The 25,453-nt window shown below is 37.7% G+C and overlaps 1 protein-coding gene, 1 non-coding gene and 1 pseudogene across 2 annotated transcripts; 1 reads left to right on the top strand and 2 right to left on the bottom strand.

Annotated features, from left to right (window-relative positions):
* Window positions 1-3,954: 3,954 nt before the first annotated feature.
* On the bottom strand, window positions 3,955-7,059 carry LOC142178504 (putative disease resistance protein RGA3; annotated as a pseudogene).
* Window positions 7,060-14,556: 7,497 nt separating this feature from the next.
* On the bottom strand, window positions 14,557-14,663 carry LOC142178708 (small nucleolar RNA R71). The gene has a single exon (XR_012706972.1). It is a non-coding gene; the product is annotated as a small nucleolar RNA R71 (small nucleolar RNA).
* A 4,268-nt stretch (window positions 14,664-18,931) lies between these two features.
* Window positions 18,932-19,957, top strand: LOC142178288 (uncharacterized). Its single transcript, XM_075247618.1, has one exon. It carries the CDS (start codon window positions 18,932-18,934, stop codon window positions 19,955-19,957), a length of 1,026 nt encoding a protein of 341 aa, XP_075103719.1.
* The last annotated feature ends 5,496 nt before the right edge of the window (window positions 19,958-25,453 follow it).

The following is a 25,453-nucleotide window of genomic DNA, read 5'->3' as shown; positions in this document are numbered from 1 at the left end:
ATCTTTAAGTTTTTGAAAATAAAATATATACATTTGAAAACTAGTTAAAAGTATTATAAGTCACAATAATTAACAATTCAAAATATCTAAAAGATATGAAAAAAATTACAGTCAAATATAAACTTGTTTGACTCTCGAAATTCAAACTCCGCCACATAAATTGGGACGAAGGGAGTAATATATTAAGGCATTAATGGGAAGAACTTCACATTTTCATTCAATGTATATATCTTAGATTTTGGTTATGGACAATACTATATAACTATTTACATCTATGGACAATACCTAGTCGCTAGTGAATTAAGGAAGTTACAATGTACGATTTGGAGAAATATGTATCGTAAATAGTAATTTGCCAATATTACAATCCTATATTTTAAGGGGTTGTTTGTTTGAATGGATAAGATAATCTAATGACCCGACTTGTCGCTCTAATAATTAGCATCTCGTTCAGCGACTTAAGGTCCCAAGCAACTTTGTGATGTGTATTATGACTTGCGCGTATGGTCGAGTTTGGTTTTCGGACAATTTAACAATTCTTATTTAAGAAGCTTAAAAGAAAAGAGTTGACCAGAGAGTTGACTTTTGAGCAAACGACTCTGAAATAGAATGTCGATGGTTCCAATAACTCCGTATGGTGATTTTGGACTTAGGAGTGTGTCCGGATATTTATTTGGAAGTCCGTAGTTGATTTCCCTTGAAATGGCGAAAGTTGAAATTGGAAGGTTTGGAAGTTTGACCGGGACTTGAGTTTGGTGATATCGGAGTCAGAATGTGATTCTGGAAATTGAAATTGGTATGTTATGTCATTTATCACTTGTGTGCAAATATTGAGGTCAATAGGTTTCGGCATCGATCGTAGAAGTTGGATTTTCCTTAGTTTTAATAGGCTTGAATTGGAGTGCGATTCGTATTTTTGATGTTGTTTGATGTGATTTGAGGGCCCGACTAAGTTCGTATCGTGTTGTAGGACTTGTTGGTATATTCGGACGGGGTCCCGAGTGGCTCGAATGAGTTCCAGGGTGAGTTTTGAGCGAGTCTGGGCATTTCGGCACTTTGACGATGTTACGGGACAGTTGAAGTGTAAAGGGAACATTTTAGAGTGCAGAAGTGCGGCCGCAAACTCCTAAAGTGCTGTAGCAGTAGGAATTGTACGGACCGCACTTGAAATTGTACGGTCCGCATAATTCTTCTCGCGGCCACAAAAAGGTGATTTCGGAGATTTAATGGTCCAATTTCGGAAGCTTATATCTTTTACTGTACAAAGAATTTGGAGATGATTCAAAAACGAAAGTTGTAGCCCTTTGAATCTAGTTTCCATAGAGGTATACCTTTAACCAATTGGACATTTGTAGAGAAAGTTATTATCAATTTACTGAAATAAAGTAGTGCAGAGCTGCTGAAGTGCGGCCGCACAATTTGGAGTGCGACCGCACAAGAAAATGTGCGGTCAGCACAATGGGGATCAGATTTTGTACTATATATCATTTTTGGACTTTGAGAGCTCAGTTTATGGTGATTTTTCGTGGGAGTTTCAAGAAAATCACCGAGGTAAGTGATTCTAACTCGAATTTGGTTAATATACATGAATATATCATTGTTTTCATCATTTAATTAGTACTTTGAGATGAAAATTTGGGAAAAATTGTAGAAATTTTATAAAACAAAAATTTAAGATTTGGAGGTCGATTCGTTATCGGAATTTGGTAAATTTGGTATGGTTGAATTCGTATCGGAATGAGTGTTCGGATTTCGTGAAAAATCTGTCGAGTTCAGAGAGGCAGGCCCCGCGTTGACTTTTTAATGTGAAATTTTAAGTTGACATTTTATTATCCGAAATTATTTTCGATGAATTTTAATGAAGTTATACAATTAATTTGGTTAGATTTGAACTGTCTGGAGGTCAATTCATTTGCCAAAACTTCAGACTAAATATGCTTAAGTTTTTTTAGTTCATTTGCTAAAATTTCAGACTAAATTATTTAGTTCATTTGCTAAAATTTCAGACTATACATGCTTAAGTGTTTTAGTTCATTTGCTAAAATTTCGGACTAAATATGCTTAAATTTTTTAGTTCATTTGCTAAAACTTCAGACTAAACATGCTTAAGTTTGTTTTGCAGTATATAATTTTCTAATGAGCTTTTGCTAATGCATGCTGAAGTTATTTAGTTCATTTGCTAAAATTTCATACCAAAACATGCTGAAGTTTTGTCCTGCAGTCTACAGTTTTGTCATGAGTTTTATCCGAAACTTAAGTCTAAACAAGCTGAAGTTATTTAGTTCATTTGTTAAAACTTCGGTCTAAACACGCTTAAGTTTTTGTCTTGCAGTATGTAATTTTCTAATGAGTTTTTTCTAATGCATACTGAAGTTATTTAGTTTATTTGCTAAAATTTCATACAACACATGCTAAAGTTTTGTCGTGCGGTCTACAGTTTTATCAATAGTCTTTTATTAAAGAAGGGCAATTTAAAACGCTTTTAACAAAAAAAATTAGTGCGGATGCAAACGGAAAAACAAAACGGGTATAAGTTAAAAAGGGGCGCAAAAATAGGGCGTCACATGCAATGTTTTCGAATTTGAGGTCCCAAGGGTATGGCCTCCTGTACAGTCCAGACTTCCAGGCTAACAACGTAAGGAACCTGTTTGCCCACATCTGCAGTCCAGCATGATGGGGCAAAAGCTCTATGTTAGCCAATAACAAGTATGCTGATTTCCGAATTTGAAAATAGTGCTTTTTGTGAATGCTAATTTATTTATATTGATTGAGGAAATTATTCGTTTCTTCCTGAAAGTTTGTCAGACTCAAACTTACCTCCAAATAAGCTATCAATCGTAAATCAAATTAGTTCCAGTTTTACAACCGGTTTGATGGCTATCCGATAAAAGCTTAGAATATTTTTGAATTCAAGGATCAGGGGCTTAATGAAAGTCATCCATTTTTAACTGTTAATGTTTCCCTCGCAATTAGAGGTGCTGTTTGAATGTTGTAGTAAAGGTGTCGGTGGGGCATAAGCCTGTGACTGGTGAGTGTCCTGAAACTTTTATAGGTGATGACCGCTCTGGTGTGTACACAGTGACAGGAGCACAGCTTGGGGTGTGGGACTTTGGGTCAAGAAATGTGTTGTATATGAAGCTTCTATATTTGCAAGGCTACCAGGATGCACTATATGAAGATCACTACAAGTTTATTCTTCATATTGACTAGTATTGGGAATGACTAAAGCTATGGAAAGCTTGTGAAAGACTTCCCCTATCGTCTCACTAACCGACCTTACCACAATTATTTTGAGGTCATATCTAGTATTCAGAGTTTGTCTCAATTTGACAGCGCTCGCGTATCCTGCACTGAAATAGTGCTCGTAGAGAACCAACTAGTTCTGGGTCGAGTGGAGGTCATGAATTGGGCTTTTAAGAATCAACAGACTTAGATAAATCGTAGAGGGACAAGAGGAAAATATACATTTTTACAAAATACTACCATGTCAACTTCGGCAGAACTGTTACATATTTGCATTTTAAAAGTTAGTTGTAACTACAGTGTTGTATACGTATTTCCTAATAATCACTTTTTCATAGTAAAATGATGCTTGAGATACTTAGAGATATCCTTTTCTGGATTGTAAGAAGGATTCGCCTTTTCCTAGTCAACTCTCCGATTGGAAAAGGAAGGCAGTTATAAAATTTACACAGGTCAGTTATTTGGTTTGGTCCTTAACGTCAAATGTTTCAACTTAATCCTCAACGGACAAGATTTAATCCACTTTAGTCCAACACTTTACCGGTTCCTAGCAAGTAATTAACTAGAAACATGTGCATTGCATAATATAGTTGAGGGTAAAATCAAGGAGTTGGAACCGCTGTGCATAATGTTTCAATCTGTCACTTGAAAGTTAAAAAAGAAAAACTGTTGACGACAATAGACAAAATTTGGAGAAAGGAAATACTGCTTGAATCAGAAGGGACAACAACAACAAACTCAGTATAATTTCACATGTAGGTCTGTGGAAGGTAGTGAGTACATATACATTACCCTTACAACTAATGTAGAGAAGTTGTTTTCAGTAGACCCGCGGCAGGAGGAAAGATTAAATTTTCATGAGAAAAGGAGTTGAAATTTTAAAAAAAAAACATCAAATGAAATTGTTCTTAAGCATACTTCAACACAAATTTTAGCTTGGCCGGCATGAGAGAAAAGTGCAGCAAATAGTGCACACACAATTTGTCTTTGTACCACAGTAACCTCCTGGCTGCATCCATTGAAACAATCTACAGTTAGCGCCATCAGTTCTTGTAGCACATCCCCAAATAGCATGAAGGAAATTTGGCAGAAATTGACATTGGCACACTTAATGTCAACTTGACCAAATTTGGCAGAAATTCTTCATCGAACCATGAAGGAAATCTACTCCCCAAATAGCTGTCCACTTCAAAGGTTTTCAAGTTAGGATGCGGTTGAAGACCATCCAAAACATACTCATCATTGTTTTCACATCCTTCTGGTTCACGATGAGACCATAAATATGCCAGCTCGTAGATATTTGGTTTCTCCTGTAGGTATGCTCTTCCAGCTTCTTCTCTATTACGGACCAATTGCAGACAATTGATCGTCAATTTATCTCTAAGGTTTTTCAAATGACCTAATTCTTCTATTCGGCGACCTTTCTCTAAACCCACGTTGAAATACTGTAGCGTTTGGAGACAAGTCAATTGCCCCATATTAAGTGGCATCTGAAAGTGCACCTTACTATTAGACCATATTTCCCACAAATTCGGTGGAGTCCAAGAATATGATTTGTAATATAGGTGTCTCAAACTTATCATATTTCCCATCTCATCTGGAAGATCCTCGAGTAAAGAGCAGTCATTGACTCTAAGCGTTTGCAAATTGTAGAGCTTGCAAATGGAGTTGGGCAAGGCTTTGATCTTAGTGTGGGAGAGATCGAGATATCTCAAGCAGATTAGCTTGCCGATTGAGGCTGACAACTCCTTGATGCCTGACTGGGATAAATTTAAAACTCTCAAGAACTGAAATCTCAATAGCATATCTTCAGCCATATCCCTGCTTTTCCAGAACAATGTGCATAAACGTCCAGGCTCATTGATCTTATCTATTTGATCACTTGGTGACCCCCATCCAAAATATCGAACTTGAGAAAGATTTTCTCTTCCAATCCTCTTCGAATCAAATAGTTTAGATTTCAAAATATCTCCAGCCAAATCATGCACAAGATCATGCATCTTACAGCGTGTTATATCGTTGTGCTCATCTAGCTTAACATCTTGCAGCAGGGAATTTTGCAACAAAAGTTGAAAAAACCTGTTCCCGATATCTTCCATCACAGAGGTCTCTTGACATGGGTGAAGATATCCTTCTGCCATCCAGAGTTGGATTAGTTGGTCCTTTTCAAACGCAAAATCTTTTGGAAACATTGCAAAGTAAGCAAAACATTTTTTCAGATGCGGAAATGGTAGATAATCATAGCTGACTTTTAGGATTTTCTTTATCCTATTTTCCCCAGTATCATCTTCACCTGCAACAAGGGGGTTGCCATTAAGAATTGTCTGCCATTCACGTTTCTCCTTATTGCGTAATAGGCCTCCCAACACACTTGCTGCCAATGGTAGACCCTGACACATTTCAACAATCTTGTTGCCCATGCTCACTAATTCCTCTGTGACCTCCCCATCAACAAATGCTCTTTGTTTGAAAATGGACCAACAATGATCTGCTGCTAATTTTCCCAACGTATGAAGATCTACTGCTACTGAGGATGCCACTCGCTCCGAACGAGTAGTCACAAGAATGCAGTTTCCTCTGGATGTGTTTATTCCTTTCAAGGTGTCCAAGAAATCGTGCCACAATGTAGTTTCAACGCGCCACAAATCATCCAGGACAACCAAAAACCTTTTTCCACCCAATTCATCTCGGATCTTCTTGACTATTATATCCCTGCTTTGGACCACATGTTTCCTTTCTGTCAATTATTCGAGCATCAATTCAAGAAAGCTCTTAGTTTCTAACATTTCAGGTAGACACAACCAAACTCTCTTTTCAAAATGTTGCTTGATCTGTTCATCGTTGAAAATTATCTTAGCCACAGCTGTTTTCCCTGAACCTCCAAGACCCACTATGGGAATGGTGCACAGAACAACATCCTCTCTCATGTTCAATATCTTCTCCTTTATGCCAGCAACATCCTTGTCTCTACCAACAACATCAGAAGCAATTACCACAGAATCTGTTTCTCGAATTGGTAGTATTTGCCGAGAAGGACCTTTTAAAGGTTGGAGACTAAGGGTATTGGCTAACTGATTGATAGCACTCAACTCTTCGTTGATGTTTTTGATTTTTCGAGACATTTTGCTCTTAAAAGCTGCATGAGAAAAGAAACCACTGACCTTTCTCATTGGGTTGTTTCGGATCTTCATCACTTCTGCTTTGACAGATTCATATCTGAATTTGTCAAACACATTTTCAGCATCTTCAGCAACTTTCTCAAGCATCTTGAGCCATTCTTCCACAGTTTGATCCTCAACTTGTCGTCTTTCTGCATCATGAATGAAAGCTTTGATCATGGTTACAGTTTTGTTCAGCATTATGAGATCTTTCTTGCAGTTCCTTAAACTTTTGACTTCCTCAATAGTGAGAGAAAGCAGCTTCTCAAGCAAAACTTTAACAGTAGCACCAATTACAGGGTCGGCCATTTTTGCTTTGCTCCTTCACAAAGTCTTCTTCCTCTTCACGAAAGTCTTCCCAAAGTTCTTGCCAAGTCTTCTTTTGCTGGAGTAGTTGTTTGTGGAGCATTAAGACAATAATTCAAACGGTAAAAGATTCCTTTTGCTCATTACAGCTAATCATCCTTTAAATAAATAATGCTTTAAATTAAGCTCCTCGTTCTTCACAGAAGAATAAAAATGGACAGGAGGAGTTGAATCATACTTCATATATTTTATATAATAAAGAGTAATGACTAAAGATGGATTGGATAAAATAAGTGTCATACTCTTATCCAATTTTATCATGACTTGTTCATGTTTACCAATACAAATTCAAAATTGCCCAATTTCTTTTATACCTTTTCCTTTTGAACATTCTTTAAGACGCTCCAACTGGTAAAAAGTGGAGCTATTACTCCTTAAAATGATATGAGCAACTGGAACCTAAAAACAAGCGAATGAAGTAGTAAAATTTTTGTATCTAGGCTTTGCCAAAGTCATTAATTAGCATTCAACTAAAGGCCTTAATCCTTCCTGAAAACTCTTTTTCATAAAAGGAAGAAGAAGAAAAAGCTCACTGATACAAGAAACTTAAATTCAAAATACACCTAAATCAATGGTTTGAAAATAATCAAGTTGATTATCAAATTAACCTAAATCCATTTCCTTTTCGTTTTCACATACCCCAAAAACTGCACTCATCACCGTCGCCTTTTCATCACAGGAATCAAAGATCAGCTCATCGAATCAATCAAAGAGTGAAATGTCGTTTTGCAGTGTGAGTACACTTTTATTCATCACTTAATTATGTCTTGGACACTCAGAATTCTAAAAGCACAACTGATTATCATGTGCAACAAAACCCAATCACTCATTCGATTCGACCCATTTTGGAGCCTAAATTTTGGGGTTAACATTAGCATATGTGAATTTTAGATTAAACAAATCAACTCAAAAATTAACTTTTTCCCTTTCCTCCAATCTAGAAATGTGCAGGTTGGGAATTGGAATTACACACGTAAAGATCATGACTTGTGGATCCGGAACAGAAGCTCTAGCTAGATTTGAGCCTCGTAGTGTTTGGACTTAAATAATGCAAATGGCAGGCTTGGTTTCTTTTTGTTTAGTGTTCACAAACAAAAGCCTAAATAAATTTCAAAATGAAAAACAGAATAGTACATTAAAGAAGCTATCAATTATGCAATGATACAACACATAAGTGCTACAAGTTTAAAGTGTTTGCAGGAGACAGAAATTCTGTTTATTAAGAAGAGGCAGGTGTAGCATGTACACTGTGCAGAACTGGACTCAAATCTTAGTCCAGGATTTTCCACATACAAAGAAATAATGTCGCTGATCCAGCTTCAGCCAAGTGCAAATGAGTTTAAGAAATACAATTTCCCTTGCCAATCATGACACCAAAACACATCTAAGAGAAGTCTTTTTCAGTCTACCCTTTTGACAATGATACATTTGTGGTTGGGGCTGTGGCAACAATTGTTGTAAAAGTTATTGGAAATTTTGATCCTAGCAAATTCAAGCACATTTTCAATCCCAACATCAGTGTCAATGATAAGATGGGAAACAACTCTTACATTTCTCGGGTTTCGTCTAATTTTGGCAGTAATTTTGAGGATTGGAGGATTTCATTCGTTGCCATCATGAGTGGGCTGTTCAATGTGCTGATTACTGATGATCACTTCAATGCCTTTGATTCTTCCATGCATTTTCAAGTCACTTCAGGTTCCCTTATTCACTAAGTCATGTTATGGAAATATCATTGTTGACTATAGAACATGGATTCGGCCAATTAAACGCATGCTCTATTGGTGAGTATAAGCACTTTACTTTTATAGGAATTATAAGAGATTTGCACGTCAGAAGAAAATATAAAGTATTTATTGTACTTTGTACTTTATTTTTATGTTGTATAATATATATAGGCATGAGATAAGTTTATACTGATCATTCATACAAACGATTTCAAGTTGTTTTGGATTGAAGCTTAATTATCGTTGTTATTGTTGGAGTATATAAGCATCCGGTAGAGTAGTTTTTGTTTGTTGGATTAATTTGATATGATTCACATATATATTGGTCTAATAAAGTTAATGGCAAATATGTCTCAACTACACACTGTAAATTTAAAGCTAAAGTCAGTAGCTTTTTATCTTTATCACTAGTTTCTGGACACGTACGTTGCACATGTATCTTAATAGATAAGTATGCAATTCTTATCCCATGTCAATGAGTTCAAAATCCATTGTCAAGCTCAAAACGATGAATTATATATGAGCGTATTCGACTAACATTTTATTTAATTGGTCTATGTTATAGTTTATAGGATAATAAGATGGTTAGAAATCCTTTATTTGTTTTAACCTAATCGCTAATTGGACTTCGGAAAAAACTTTCTTTAGCAATATACTATTTGTTCTACACACACATTCCAAATCCTTCCCGATACCTCCCAAGGAAAATCTCGTATTTGGATCCCAAATTGACGGATTAGTATGGGCTTATCCATGCGAACCGAATTGTCTCACGACGTTGTGAACACAACTCATGTATCGCTTTAATGGGCGAACAACTCAACCCGTGGAACATACTACAGTCCCAGGTGGTAAAGAGCCGACATTGAGGTGACAAATCTTCCCCTCGATATGAGCTCTCTCCGGAACCAAAAGTTAAAATTTTGGTAGATACAGATCCCGTAAAAACTTTGTTCGAGGAATGGGCCAGATCGGGTCATTTGAGATAAATTCGAAATTGTTCGAATTGTGTATCATCAATTATCAACATTGATAAGCAACCCAAAACAGGAACGGCGTTCCGCAGAATATATGACTCATGCTCCTTTAGGTTCTTTAAATTCCATGGGTGGTGTAGCTACCGAGACAAATGCCCTAAGTTATGTCTCTCCTAGAAGTTGGTTAGCTAAAATTCTCTCAATTCCCGGGCGATTGCATCAAAAAATTGAATTTAACCTTCTAAAAACCATTTTGGGTTTTGAATTGATCCGAAAACAGACTTTTTTGATAATTGAATATATAATGATTAGTTGTTCAACTTGCACATTCACTTAGGTATGTATATTGTAAATAAAATTAACTTTGACTTTATCATTGGTATGATTATAAAGGATGTTCTTTTGTATGTTCTATCATGACGTTTCAATTAATTTGTCATGATCAAATTTCTTGTTGTAGGCATTTATAACGCTTTTGAAAATATAATATATAATTATCAGCGTGAGAAAATACATTATACAAATACAAGTCATGAACGGAATTCTTATTGTAAACATTGATATTGCTTTTGAAAATATAATATACAATTATCTATGTGAGAGAACATGTTATAAAATACAAGCTAACACTATGAATGCATACGATCGAAAGTTTCCGTATTTGTACACTGTATTTGTCATTTGTGTGAAGAAAAAAAAAGGAAAAATGAATCAAATCCTCCCATCAGCTAGTGTGTGATGTTATCCATCAGTTTTTCCTACTTATGTAAGCTTTTCGCTTAAAATTTTTATTAATATTTAGGAGCAATTCAACTATTACGTAAAATATTTATCGAGTTTCAAAAAGTTAATTAACCAATTAACTTTGTAATTGTCAGTTCTCCTCTTTCTTAATCTCTTTATTTTTTTATTGTGTTATTAGCAAATCCACAATGATTTAATTCCCCTTCTAAGCAATTTATTTTGCTGATATTGCTTTATCTTTCACATGCATAGTCATCACATACTCTGTAACACTTCTCAAATCTATAAAAGTTTCAAAACACGCTAAATATAGAATTTTTTTTTTAATCTTACCTTAAGTGCATAAAAAAATTATACTTCTATTACGGATTTAAATCCTTGTGATTGACTTTGAAGTGGTGATGTGATGCCAAAATGCTTTACTTTTAGCACATTACTCGTCCTATATTTTGTTGGTCTAATGAGTTATTGTGCGACATTTGAGTTAAATTGTATTTTTTTATGTGTAGGAACATCGGAAGGAATCATCAAATGAAAATTACACAAAAAGAGGACAAAAATACAAGAAAAGAGCACAAAAGCATCAAGTATCCAAACCGTGCTACAGACTAGGCTTTGCGAGATCTATAGCCAGGTCGACCGCGCTATAGACCAGGCTTCGCGAGGTCTATAGCACGGTAATTAAAAGTCGGGGGTTAAAAGACCCAAACCCGAAATTGGACTGAGGGATTGACATAAATAATCCTCAAATCTCAAATGAGTTATTCTAGGGTTGGACATGATTTTGGAGAAGAAATAGGCTGCCAAGCACTGTGGAGCAAGAATCAAACGATTTTTTCCTTTATTTATCTCTTTACTTTGTAATTTTATGTCTTTAAATATTATATTGATGGTTGTTGTATTTATGAGTAGCTAAACTCTTTAATCTAAGGTTTGATAGAACCTATTGGAGGATGATTTTCTACTGCGTTTAATATAGATTTGCCTGTGATTTTTTTCTACTTGTTCAACTATATTTTCATTGTTGTTAATTGAAGAGCTCTCAATTAACTGCGCCTATTTAGTGTGTATATTGCTCGAGAGAGAGTGCATATTTAGGTAGTTGTTGAACAACACCACTCCTAACGTAGTTGAGAGATCGATACAGAGGGTTTAAAGGCGGGAGTAGAGATAACGAAGCCTTGGTGCGATCGTCGTGAGCGATAAATTAGTGTCAGCTAGCGTAGTTCGAGAGAATACGTCTAATAAATTATAGTAGTTACTCGAGAGAGAGCTACAACACTTAAAGTACTCACGATCGGTAGAAAATATTTAGGCGAATTTATAGGAGATATAGCGGGGAAGATTCCGACAATAGGGGAAATCATAACCTTAGACTTTTCCAAATCTTGTCTACAATATTTGCCTTGTTAGTTATAAATTATTACATTTTTAATTACTTTAATCTTAGTTAGTAAACTCTCAAATTATTTTATAATATTTCTGAATGTTCATTACTTGAATTCGTGCAAAAGTATTAGTTGTAATTAACACGTTATTTCCCTGTGGGATTCGATTCCAGACTTGTAAATTTGATTATATTTGCAACGACCGCTAGACCTCTTAGGAGGCATAGTTTGGCGTGATCAAGTTACTTCTCTATTTATAAATAAGTGAGTATACCATTAGGGGAATATTAATAATTTTAATATTATTAATTATTAAAAGTGGGTACCATTAATTATTAGTTAAGTTAAAAAGAAAGAAAGAACAAAAAGACAAAATAACAAAAAAGGTGGGGAACAAGCCTAAAGCCCTTGAAAAGCGAAAGGCTTAAAGCATTAAGCCTTGGACCGGGGGGGGGGGGGGGGAATTCCAAAGAAACCAACGCAACAGACTTCTGCGGATATGAAACAAAAGCACGTCCCAGTGAAATATTCACGCAAGCAACGGAATATTCTAGGTTTCTTTACAAACCACTAGTTCTTGAACTCAAGTATATACAATCTCCTATTCTCAATTATCCTACAGTATAAGAATTGGATAGTTAATTCCCTTCTTCCTCTGTATCAACAGTAAGTTCAATGTTTAGGTGTGAAACTTTAAAATTAATTAAGATGCCCTGACTGTTGTAGAATCGATTGGTTGACGGGTATAAATTGGACCGGAGCCTACGTATTGGCTCGAGGAGTTTTGAGGTGAGTTGACATAAGTAAAGTGGTTTAGCTCACAAAAGCACGCATACAAGGTGTTTGATGAATTGCTTAAAAGAGCTAATATATACTTAATTGGAGCGAGTGAATACCTATTAACTTAAAATCATTCTAGCTAAAGTTTAGACGATTTATTATGATATATATGCATAAATCTTCAGACTTTTGTATTATTCTTATATGCCATTTTTATGTTAAAAATTCATGAAGAAGCAAGATCTTTAGAAATACTTTTGAATGTTTATTTAATTCTTATGCCATGCTTTACATTTAAGGATATCAATATGAGTATGTATAAGATGTTCCAAAAACGATTTAGACTTGAAAAGTCACAAAACGAAGTTTTAGATAGAAATTTTTTTTGGGAGTATCCTCTATTCTAAGAAGGGGTCATCATCGAGGCCGAGGGTCCTGACCAAGGTGTTGACTTCCTGAAACTACTTGTGCCAAAGTAGAGAGCACACGAGCTGAGGGTCTCGTTGCTGAGAATTTACTTAGCCAGGCTAAGGTATGATACATGAGCGCTGAGAACCATGAAGCGAGTAACACCTCTTGGATTTGGCTTATTCGATCAGGTTGGGATCGAACATGTGCCGATCACACGGTGACTAAGACATGAATAAATCAGGATAGTTAAAACTCCCGAAGTATAAAGTAAAGTATTTTTTTTATAAGAAATAAAAAGAAAGAATTTCTTTTTGAATATTCATAAACTGTTATTATGCAATTATTTTAGAATTGTTCTTGGAAGCTTTCTGTTTTCCATGCATCTGGAATCTTTGCTCGTAATATATATTTTATTAGAGCTTCGTCCCCTATCGTTGAGACTCACTGAGTACAATGGATGGTACTGACGTTCTCTTTTGAAAACCTACGTTGGTCTGCAGTACAATGTAGGAACCGATTTTGCAGTCAAGCAGGCTACAGGTTAGGACTTCCCTCACTTCTAGTGCTATTGGTGAGTTTCGCTTTTGTTCGTGTAATATTCTTTGGAGTCGTCATTATTTAGCTATTTCTTTGTTTACTCGGAGAACTTGCCAGGAAATTTCATGTCTTGAGCAGTGCGTCAGTTTATCAGTAGAGGCTTCATAGACACAGTCGGTGGGTTAAGATTCAAGTATTTTTGATAATAACTTTGTAGTATTTTAGTAGTTACTACGAATAAAGTTTTGGAGTTGGTTTATTTTATATATTCAAATTAATTAAAAGTATTTGGTTAAAATATTATCTTGTTGCATATAAAATTTGCGGTTATAATAGTTTTGATAAGCACAAATGGTTCGCTCGGTCAAATTTAGCAACCGGGTGTCGGTCATGGCTTATTCAGAAAATGGGTCGTGACATACTCACAACCTCTTAAAGGTTATAATACTTGCAACGACCGCTAGACCTCTTAGAATGCATAAGTGGGCATGATCAAATTTTGGCGTCATTGCCGGGGAAAGCAACAATGTTACTAATTACAGCTATAAGAATTTGTAGGATTCTTAGTTTAGTCAATTTTCTCAATTTTTATTCATTACATTGAAATTCTAGCCTTTGTGGTTTAGTGTATTATAGGTGTATGCCTAGAAACTCTTCAAGAACTGGTGAATTGTTTGAAGCATTACCAGATCCTGAGAAAACTTTCAAGGCATTAAATCGTGCAAACAAGAAAGACAAACAACATCATCACCCAAGAGAACAAATTGAACCAAACATGGGTGACGCTTTGGATAATCAAAACAATCGAAATAATGTGAATGGCCTGAATAATCAGGGTGTGGCACCTCTTGTTCCAGAAGCATCTTTGTATGATGGGGCACAACCCACTGCTGAAAATTTGGCAACTGCAATTGCAGTCCCTAAGATACAAGCGGAATCATTTCAAATCACAAACAACATGCTACATCTGCTGCAAAATAAGGGACTGTTCTCCGAGTCTTACATTGAAGATCCACAACAGCATCTGAAAAATTTTCTATCAATTTATGTCACGCAAAGGCAACCAAATGTGACACCGGAAGCAATAAGACTATTGTTGTTTCCATTCTCAGTGACAGTAGAAGCTCAAACTTGGCTTAATTCGCTTCCCATAAATTCCATTACAACTTGGGAGGAATTAGTCAAGCAATTTTTGAATAAGTTTTACCCGCACAATAAGACTGCCAAGCAGGTTGATGAGATATTGTGCTTCAGGCAGAGACCAGGTGAAACATTACAAGAAATGTGGAAGAAATTCAAAGGTATACTGGTTAAGTGTCCACATCATGGCATTCCAGATCAGATGTTGGGACAATAGCTTTACATGGGATTGGCGAACAGCTTGAAGGCCAATGTTGATGCTTCAGCAGGTGGAGCATTTTTAAGCAAGTCATTTAGAGAGTGTAAGGTCCTGCTAGATAAAATGGCTCAAAACTCGAGATGGATAACAAGAGATTCCACAATCACCCCTATATTTCACTCAGTAGCATTGGACCCGAACAATTCCATAGCCAAAAATATGGCCACTCTGATGACGCAAATGAGTATCCTCACCAAGAAGATTGATGAATCAGGCCAGAAGCAGGTACACATAGTTGACACGACTAATGGGGGATTATGTACACCATGCATTAACCAACCATACGTGTGTTCGTGGAGTGGTGAAAGTGATAACCAGAACTATCAAGAGAATATGAACTATGTGGGAAACTATGGAGGACAAAGACAAGGTGGTCAGAATTGGGGGCAGAAAAATCAGCAGTATAGACCAACACAACAACAGTATAATAATACCAACAATCCTGGAGCTATGCGACCACAGGGTCAAGTAGCACCTTACCAAAGGCAACAAGGATACAACCAGCAAAATTAACAGCTAACTTATCAACAATCTCAACAACAGCAGATAGTGAGGCATGATGATGTGTTATCTGAAATTAAAGGAATGCTGCAACAACTCATTGGGGCCAACGGGAAAATGGAAGAAAAGGTCCACCAAATGCAAGAAAATGTAGTACCACACGATTTGGCTATCAAGGGCATTGAGATTCAACTAGGGCAATTATCCATGTACCTTAACAATCGTCCTCAAGGGACGTTACCTGCGGACAAACATGTCAATCCAAAAGCGTAGGGTTCGAAGCCGCTTATGGTGGTGAGCTTGAGAAATGGTAGAGATCTTGATTTAGAGCAAGAAATTGCTCGTGAGAGACGGTCAACTAAAACACTTGTGTCAGTGCCAATTGAGTTAGATGAGTCAACCGGGCTAACAGAAGTAAGAGTGCAACTAGCCCACAAGGAAATAAACAAGGAAAAAGTGGTTGCGGAGGAGACTGAGAAAATGCAAGAGAAGGTTTTAGAAAAGGTGCCTAAGCAGGATCTAACTCAAGCCACAGAAAATAAGCGACCTCCTACACCCTTCCCGTAGAGGTTGGCCAAATATCAGAAGTATGAACAGTACAAAAAATTCATGGAAATGTGTAACGACCCGGCCGGTCGTTTCGAGAGTTATAGCCCTGTTTTCCCCATTTCTAATTTTTTTTGTGTTATTCAGCTATATTATGTTATATCGGGTTAGTTGGTTCGTGTCCGGGAGAAACTCGGAGTGAAATGAGATACTTAGTCTCATAATTGAAAAATTGAATTAGAAAAGTGGACCGGATATGGACCTATGTGTAAACGATCTCGGATTCAAATTCTGATAATTTCAATAGCTCCGTGTGGTGATTTTGGACTTAGGAGCGTGTCCGAAATATTATTTGGAGGTCCGTAGAGGAATTAGGCTTGAAATGCCGAAAGTTTAATTTTTGAGAAGTTTGACCGGGGGTTGACTTTTTGATATCGGGATCGGAATCCGATTCAGAAAATTGGAATACCTCTGTTATGTCATTTATGACTTGTGTGCAAAATTTGAGGTCAATCGGACGTGATTTGATAGGTTCCGGAGTCTTTTGTAGAAATTAGAAATTTCAAAGTTCATTAGGCTTGAATTGCGGTGTAATTCATGGTTTTAGCGTTGTTTGAGGTGATTTGAGGGTTCGACTAAGTCTGTATGATATTTTAGGACTTGTTGGTATATTTGGTTGAGGTCCCGAGGGGCTCGGGTGAGTTTCGGATGGTCAACAGGTTGGATTTTGGACTTGCAACTCTGCTGGAATTTTTCTGATACACCATCTGGTTTCCTTCATCGCGTTCGCGAGTGGAGCCTCGCGTTCGCGAAGAGGAACTGAGAGGCTGGCAATATTTGCTCTTCGCGTTCGCGAAGAGAAGCACGCGTTCGCGAAGGGTGGGCTGGGTGTGCATCGCGAACGCGAGAGGTGTTACGCGTTCGTGAAGAAGAGAGGAAGCAGCCGAAGACCCCAGGCAATTGGTCTACGCATTCGCGAAGAGGGGTGTCACGTTCGCATAGTGAGAGGGAACGAAGCATCGCGTTCGCAATGGGTTGAATGCGTTTGCATAGAAGGCATTGAGGCAGAGGCATTTTGTGCTTCGTGAACGCGAGGGTGATGTCGCGTTCGCGAAAGAGGAATTTGGACGGGAGTTATTTTGTGCTTCGCGAACGCGAGACACTGACCGCGTTCGCGAAGAAGAAAAGTCTGGGAAGTGAGTTTAAGTTCTGAAAATGGGACAGTTTTTGATGATTTGGAGCTCGGATTTGAGGCGATTTTGGGTGATTTTCAGAGGAAACAATGGGGTAAGTGTTCTTAACTCAATATTGGTTAAATTATCCGAAACCGTGGTTGTTTTTATCATTTAATTGGTGAATTGAGTTGGGAAAATTTGAAAACCCTCTTGGTTTAAATTGAAGATTTGAGGGTCGAGTTGGGGTCGGATTTTGGTAAAATTGTATGGTTAGACTCGTGGTTGAATGGGCTTCCGGATTTTATAACTTTTGTCGAGTTCCGAGGCATGGGCCCCACAAGCGATTTTTGAGCTAATTTTCGGATTTTTATGGAAAATCATTATTTTCTTATGGGATTAATTCCAATGAATTTTATTGACTGAAACGAATTATTTATGACCAGATTCGAAGCATTTGGAGACCAATTCACGAGGAAAGGACATTGCAGAGTAAGAATTTTTCGGCTTGAGGTAAGTAACGATTGTAAATCTAGTCCTGAGGGTATGAAACCCCGGATTTTGTATCATTCTATTATTTTTAGTGACGCACATGCTAGGTGACGGCCGTGTGGGCGTGCACTGTTGGGGATTTGTCACTTGGTCCATCCCGTAGCAACTGTAAAGTTGTATACCTTGTTGAAACCATATGATACTTATATGTTTTAGAAAGAATTTCTGTAAATTGGGCTGAATGCCATGTTTGGGCCTTGCGCCATTGCTGTTTGGACCCTTAGGCACTGTTTCTTACCATCCTCTCATTGTTTTCGATTGAAAATCTATACTCAGTCATGTTTATACTTGTTCACCACATAACTCAGTTTTGTGACTCTATTTTGATGCATATAAATGTTTTGGGCCGAATGCCCTATTTTACTGAAATGCCCGAGTGGCGTGAGATTTATGACTGAGTGAGGACGAAGGCCTGATTTGTGAGGATGGGTGTGGATCGGGGCTGCCCGCCTGCAGCATACTTTATTATTATGGCACGTGAGTTGTCCGTGCGGCACATGAGTTGTCCGTGCAGCACGTGAGTTGTCCGTGCAGATTATAGCGCTTGGGCTAAAGGAGCCCCTCTGGAGTATGTACACACCCCCAGTAAGCGCAGGTACCTACTTAGTGCGAGTGCTGAGTGCTGAGTAACTGGGAGGCATGAGTGATTGTGAGGTATGCCCAAGTGGCTAGAGTGATTGTGAGGTATGCCCGAGTGGCACGAGTGACTGTGAGGTTTGCCCGAGGGGCTGTATATGAGTGATGTTTTGCCCGAGGGGCTGTTTACGATTTCATCATTTTTGCTCACCTTTGCATTAAGCCTTTGTTTGAAAAACTGTTGGAAAAATATCTTTAAATGATTTTTTTACTGGAACCAGGTTTAAACGAGATGATTTGATTCAAACACTGATTTTTAAAGCATGTTGTACTTTACTGAGATTTCACGATATGGACGTTATATGCTTTATTGCTCGTCACTACTGCTCAGTCTTTATTTATTGTTGTTACTTACTGAGTTGGCGAACTCACGTTACTCCCTGCACCTTGTGTGCAGATTCAGGTGTAGTTGGACACGGTAGAGGTTATTGAGTGTTCTGGTTGCAGATTTTCTTGGAGACAACAAGGTAGTTGTTTGGCGATCGCAGCCCCTGCCCTTCTCCCTCTTATCTTCCTCTAGTTGTATTCACTTACTTTCCAGGCTGAGTTAGCCTTGATATTGTTAGACAGTTTGTAGTAGATGCCCATGACTAGTGACACCCCGATGTCAGGCTTTTTTTTTCCGCACTTCTATTTTTTTTTCTTTGATTTGAACTCCTTAAATGAAGATTTTATGTTAAATAGTATTGAAATTATCTTTGAAAGGAAATATCGGTTTGTTTGGAAATGAGTCAGCTTGCCTAGTTCCACGATAGGCGTCATCACGATAGATTAGGTTTTTGGGTCATGATAAAATGCTGAAGCAAATTCAGGTAAACATTTCTCTAATTGATTCTTTGAGGGAGATGCCTGGTTATACAAAAATGATGAAGGACTTGATGTCTCGCAAGTTTGACTTCCAAGACTTGGCAAATGTAACATTGACACAGACTTGTAGTGATGTTGTGTCAAGACTTATAGCTGAGAAGTTATCCGACCCTGGAAGCTTCACAATTTCATGCACCATAGGTAGCTATGCATTTGCCAAAGCATTGTGTGATTTGGGAGCAAGTATAAATCTGATGCCATTGTCTATCTATAAAAAGTTAGGCATTGGAAGAGCAAGGCCCACATCCATGTTACTGCAACTAGTTGACCGAACGGTGAAAAGGCCATCAGGTATACTTGACGATGTACTTGTGCAAGTTGGAAAATTCATATTTTCAGCAGATTTTGTCATTTTGGACTGCAAGGTTGATAATGAGATTCCCTTAATTTTGGGAAAGCCGTTCTTATCCACATGGAGAGCTCTGATTGATTGTGAAATGAGGGAGCTGAAAATGAGGCTCAATAATGAAGAAATAACATTTAATGTGCAAAAGTGTATACGGCAACCTAGTGAGTTTGCAAATTGCTCTTTGTTAGACACGGTGGATGTAATCATGGAGGAAGATGATGAGGCACTTAATGCAAAAGACCCTCTAACAGCCTGCCTTATGAACTTAGAAAATGTAAATGGTGAGGACTTGGTGGAATGGGTGTTGGCTCTTCAAGGGCAAGGGTACTGGAAAAGAGAGCTCAAATTCGAGCCTTTACACTCGAAAGAAAGAAAGAACTCTCTAGCCAATCCATCGATCGAAGCACCACCACAATTGGAGCTAAAACCGCTACCAGCTCACCTCAGGTATGCTTTCTTGGGACCTAATTCGACTTTACATGTTATTATCTCATCCGGTTTATTAGATGTGCAGGTAGAACAACTTTTACAGGTGTTGAAAGAGTGCAAGAATGCAATTGGTTGGACCATTACAGACATTAAGGATATCAGCCCGGCCTTCTAAATGCATAAAATTATACTGGAAGATGGGCACAAACATTCCAAAGAACATCAAAGAAAGTTGAACCCTAACATGAAGGAAGTTGTAAAGAAGGAAGTTATCAAGTGGTTAGATGCGGGAATTATTTTTCCCGTCTCAGATAGCAACTGGGTTAGCCTAGTTCAGTGTGTGCCTAAGAAAGGTGGGATGACTGTTCTGCAAAATGAGAACAATGAATTAATATCAACAAGAATAGTCATGGGATGGCGAATTTGCATGGACTACAGAAGATTGAACAAGGCCACCCGAAAAGATCATTTCCCCTTGTCGTTCATTGATCAGATGCTAGATAGACTGGCGTGGAGGTCCCATTTTTGCTTCTTGGATGGATACTCGGGGTACAACCAGATATCTATTGCCTTAGAGGATAAAGAAAAAACGTCATTCACCTATCCATATGAAATTTATGCTTTTCGGAGAATGTCGTTTGGCCTATGCAATGCACCCGCCACATTCCAAAGGTGCATGATGGCCAACTTCACAGATATGGCAGAGGATATAATGGAGGTTTTCATGGATGATTTCTCAATGGTGGGAAATTCTTTTGATTATTGCTTTAAAATCTAAAAAGAGTGTTGCGGAGATGTATGAAGACTAATCTGGTGTTGAACTGGGAAAAATGCCATTTTATGGTACATGAAGGTATAGTCTTGGGACACCTAGTGTCAAGTAAGGGCATTGAGGTGGACCGTGCCAAGATTGATGTAATAGAGAAGCTGCCACCACCCACTTCCGTCGAGGCAATAAGAAGTTTCCTTGGTCATGCCGGTTTTTATAGGCGGTTTATAAAAGATTTTTCCAAAATTGCTAACCCTTTGTGTAAATTTCTTGAAAACAATCACCTTTTTGTGTTTTCTGATGACTACAGGGTACCTTTCGAAGGATTGAAGAAGAGGCTAGTGTCTGCACCTATCATAGTTGCACCCGATTAGGAGCAACCATTTGAGCTGATGTGTGATGCAAGTGACCATGTTGTGGGAGCAGTACTTGGACAAAGAAAAGATAAAATCATGCATCCAATCTACTATACAAGTAGAACATTGAATGGCGCCCAACTGAATTACACAGTGACAGAAAATAGATGCTAACATTGGTGTTCGCATTTGACAAATTCTGGTCCTACTTGATATGCTCGAAGGTAATTGTTTATACTGACCATGCTGCTCTCAGGTAACTATATGATAAAAATGAAGCAAAGTCGCACCTAATTCGATGGGTTCTACTGCTGCAAGAGTTTGACTTGGAAATTCGTGACCGAAAAGGAACGGAAAACCAAGTTGCCGATCACTTGTCCAACTTGAAGGAGCTAAAATGAAGGTTGAGATGGAAGATATCATGGAGACTTTCCCCGATGAACAACTGTTAGCCACGAGACTTGTGGAAGAGCCATAGTATGCCGACATTGCAAACTACCTGGCAAGCGATATTGTTCCCTATGAATTGTCTTCTGTGCAGAAAAAAAAGTTCTTTCGTGATTGTCGCATGTATTTCTGGGATGAACCATATTTGTTTCAGATTTGTATTGATAACATGATCCGGAGATATATTCCCGAGATAGAACAAGCTTCTGTTTTGTAGGCATGCCATGCTTTGCCTTATGGAGGTCATTTCAGAGGAGTAAGGACAACTGCTAAAGTTTTAGAGTCAGGCTTCTATTGGCCGATGTTGTTTAAAGATGCACACTTTTGGGTAAAGAGCTGTGATGAGTGTCAAAGGACAGGAAATATTTCCCGTCGACATGAGATGCCCATGAACCCAATCCAAGAAGTGGAAGTATTTGATGTATGGGGACATTATGGGACCATTTGTTAGCTCATACAACAACAAATATATACTAGTAGCAGTGGACTATGTCTTGAAATGGGTAGAAGCTGTAGCACTCCCAAAAAATGTGTGATGATCCAAAGGGTCATCTTTAAATTTAATAATTAATTATATGTTCTAGGACCTCAAAAAGCACTATTTATCATTCCTCGACTTGCATGCGCAGTCCGTATAATTTTTCGGAAAGTTTTTGTGTGAAAAATGGATTAAAATGTGAAATAGAGCTTTAAAACTCAACTGAGTTGACTTTGGTCAACATTTTGAGCAAACGGACTCGGATCAGTATTTTGACAGTTTCGGTAGGTCTGTATTGTGATTTGGAACTTGGGCGTATGCCCGGAATCAAATTCCGAGGTCTTAGCCCGAGATATGAACTTTTGATGAAAAATTAAAAGTTTGAAAGCTTAATGATTTTTAAGAATTTACTGATGTTGGATTTATTGACACCGGGTCTGTATTTTGGTTTTGGAGCCCAGTATGGGTCCACTATAATATTTATGACTTGTCTGCCAAATTTGTTGAGAAACGGAGTTGATTTGACATGATTCAGACGTCCGGTTGTGAAAATATAAGTTTTAAAGTTTTCTTAAAAATTTCATTCGATTTGGTATTTAATTCGTAGTTCTAGATGTTATTTTGGCGATTTGATCGCGCGAACAAGTTCGTATTATGTTTTAGGACTTGTGTGTATGTTTGGTTTGAAGTCCCGAGGGCTCGGGTGAGTTTCGGGTAGGCTACGGGATGATTTTGAACTTAGAAAATCTGGTTTTTGAGCTTCTACTGTCATCTGGTGTATTGTGCTTCGCGATCGCGAAGAGGAAATTGTGAGCCGTGAGTTTTACCCTTCACGTTCGCGAAGATAGACACGCGAACGCGGAAGGTTAGCTTCCAGTGCACTGCGAACGCGGGGACCAAGTTGTGATCGCGTAGAAGGAATGAGGCAGAAGCTGAAGCACTGAATTTGTGCTACGCGATCGCATAAGCCTGTACGCGATCGCGTAATGTTGAGAAAATGTTCTCTGCGATCGCATGGCCATTTACGCAATCGCGTAGAGTTAAACGAACCTGGGCAAAAGTTGTTCTACGCAATCACGAACGAATTTCCGCGATCGCGATGAGTAAAAATCTGGACGAACAGAACTTAAGTTCTAGAAATAGGCTTTCGTCCCATGTTCAACCATTTTTCATTTTTGAGCTCGGGTAAGGCGATTCTTGGGCGATTTTTACGGGAAAATATTGGGATAAATATTCCTTATCCTATATTGATTATATTTCATGATTCCATTCTCATTTATATCATGAATCTGTAAAATTTTGGGAGAAAAATCAGATTTTTATAAAATCTTCCAAAAACAAAAATTTAAGATTTGAAGGTTCATTTGACATCGGAATTTGATAATTTTTATATGGTTGGACTCGTCTCGAAATGGGTGTTTGGATTTCGTAATTTTTTCCAAGATTTGAGACGTGGGCCCCACTGTCAATTTTTAAAGTGAATTTCGGATTTTATCCGAAAAATTAGTAAATTCATATGGAATTAATTCCTATGATTCGTATTGAGTATCTCAAATTGTTTATGAATAGATTTAACGCTTTTGGGGACAAATTCAAAAGGAAAAGTTGTGGTCGAGTAATTGATTAAAATTGCAAAGGGAGGTAAGTGTCGTGGTTAACCTTGAATTGAGGGAATAGAACCCTTAAATTATTTGTTATGTGAAATGCATGCGAACGACGTATAGGCGAGGTGACGAGTGTCTATACATCGTCAAATTAATTGTTTGCATAATTATTTGAAAATCATAAATTATTCTAAGACACGGATTAATTATTATAATAATTGTTTCTCCTATTCTTTGTCAAATATTAATTGTTGAATTCCTGCAATAATTGTTACATGCTTATTTGATTTATGTGTCTTAATTATTACTTGACATTTAGCATATTAAATATTAAACTGCCTATTTTCTCCCTGATTTCCAAAATAAATTGCTACTTGTCATTGTCTGTTTCATAAATAAATCATAATTATTGTATGCTTATTGTCTTATAATTTCATATTAATTGTTGTATTTATTGGGGTAATTTTTTTAATAAGAATTGGTAAATGAATATATTGGGGGATCGGGTTGCACAACGCAACAAACTTATTAAAAGTCCATATTGGGAGATCGGGTTGCACGCCACAACAGACTTGTTTAAAAGTCCATATTGGGAAATCGGGTTGCACGTTGCAACAGACTTTTTCAAAAGTCTATATAGACTTGACTAAAATGAATATATTGGAGAACTGAATATGAATATATTGTGGAAGCGTGTTGCACGCTACAACGGAAATTGATAGAAATAATAATTGGTTATGACTGCTGAATTGGCTTCAACTGTTAAAATGAGTTACCTGATTTATTTATATTATTGTTGTTATTACTATTATTGCGTACAGGTTAATGTAAGTGACCTGCCTTATCCTCGCCACTACTTCGTCGAGGTTAGGCTCGGCACTTACCAGTACATGGGGTCGGTTGTACTAATACTACACTCTGCACTTCTTGTGCAGATTTCGGAGTTGGTCCCAGTGACGTACCATAGACTTTCTCAGGTTTCAGCTATTCAGAGGACAGCGTACGCAGTTCTGAAGTCCCCGTCTACTTTACTTTAGTTGTGTGTTTGTTTTCAGACAGCTTTATTTTATTCAGACCTTTATTTGTATTATTCTAGAAGCGCGTGCACTTGTGACACCAAATTCTGGGATGGAATTTAGACATCGTTATTATTATGGATTATTCACTATATTTCAAACTTACTTCCGTATTTGTTTCTTTGTTATTAATTAATTAAAAATTATTTTAAAATGGTTAGTATTATTCTAACGTTGGCTTGCCTAGCAAGTGAAATGTTAGGCGCCATCACAGTCTCGAAGGTGGAAATTTCGGGTCGTGACAAAATGATGCAAAGGGAGTTATTGGCTTTCTAAGAAAAAATATCTTCACCCGATTTGGAACTCCAAGAGCGATCATTAGTGATGTAGGAAATCACTTCTGCAACCGAGCCTTCGCAAAGTTGCTGGAAAAATATAGCGTACGCCATAAGGTTGCCACTCCGTATCACCCACAAACAAGTGGTCAAGTTGAGGTGTCAAACAGAGAAATCAAGAATGTTTTGACCAAAACTGTAAATGCTACTCGGACTGATTGGGCAAAAAAATTGGATGATGTACTATGGGCCTACCGCACTGCATTTAAAACTCTGATTGGTATGTCACTGTACAAATTGGTGTTCGAAAAGGTGTGTCACTTACCGGTGGAGCTAGAGCAAAGAGCTTTTGGGGAATTAAGACAATTAAATCTTGACATGGAGGCCGCTGGTATGAGTAGAGTCACAGAACTTCATGAACTCGATGAGTTCTGTTACCATGCTTTTGAAAGCACCAGGCTGTACAAGGAAAGGATAAAGATCATGCATGACAAGCATATTCAAGAGAGGATTTTCAAACCCGAAGATGTCGTGTTGTTGTATAATTCAAGATTGAAACTATTTTCGGGTAAGCTAAAATCTAGATGGTCGTGACCATTTAGAGTGGTGCAAGTACTCTTAAGTGGAGCTGTAGAAATTGAATCCGAGGATAGAACGAACAGGTTT

This window comes from Nicotiana tabacum, chromosome 24 (assembly GCF_000715075.1).
Source record: "Nicotiana tabacum cultivar K326 chromosome 24, ASM71507v2, whole genome shotgun sequence".
Classification (NCBI taxonomy): domain Eukaryota; kingdom Viridiplantae; phylum Streptophyta; class Magnoliopsida; order Solanales; family Solanaceae; genus Nicotiana; species Nicotiana tabacum.
The sequence above is the reverse complement of the archived record's forward strand: the minus strand, read 5'-3'. Positions and strand labels throughout refer to the sequence as shown.

Coding starts and splice junctions, on each gene's coding strand:
- LOC142178288 (XM_075247618.1), top strand. CDS start 18,932: ATGCTGAAGCAAATTCAGGTAAACATTTCTCTAATTGATTCTTTGAGG.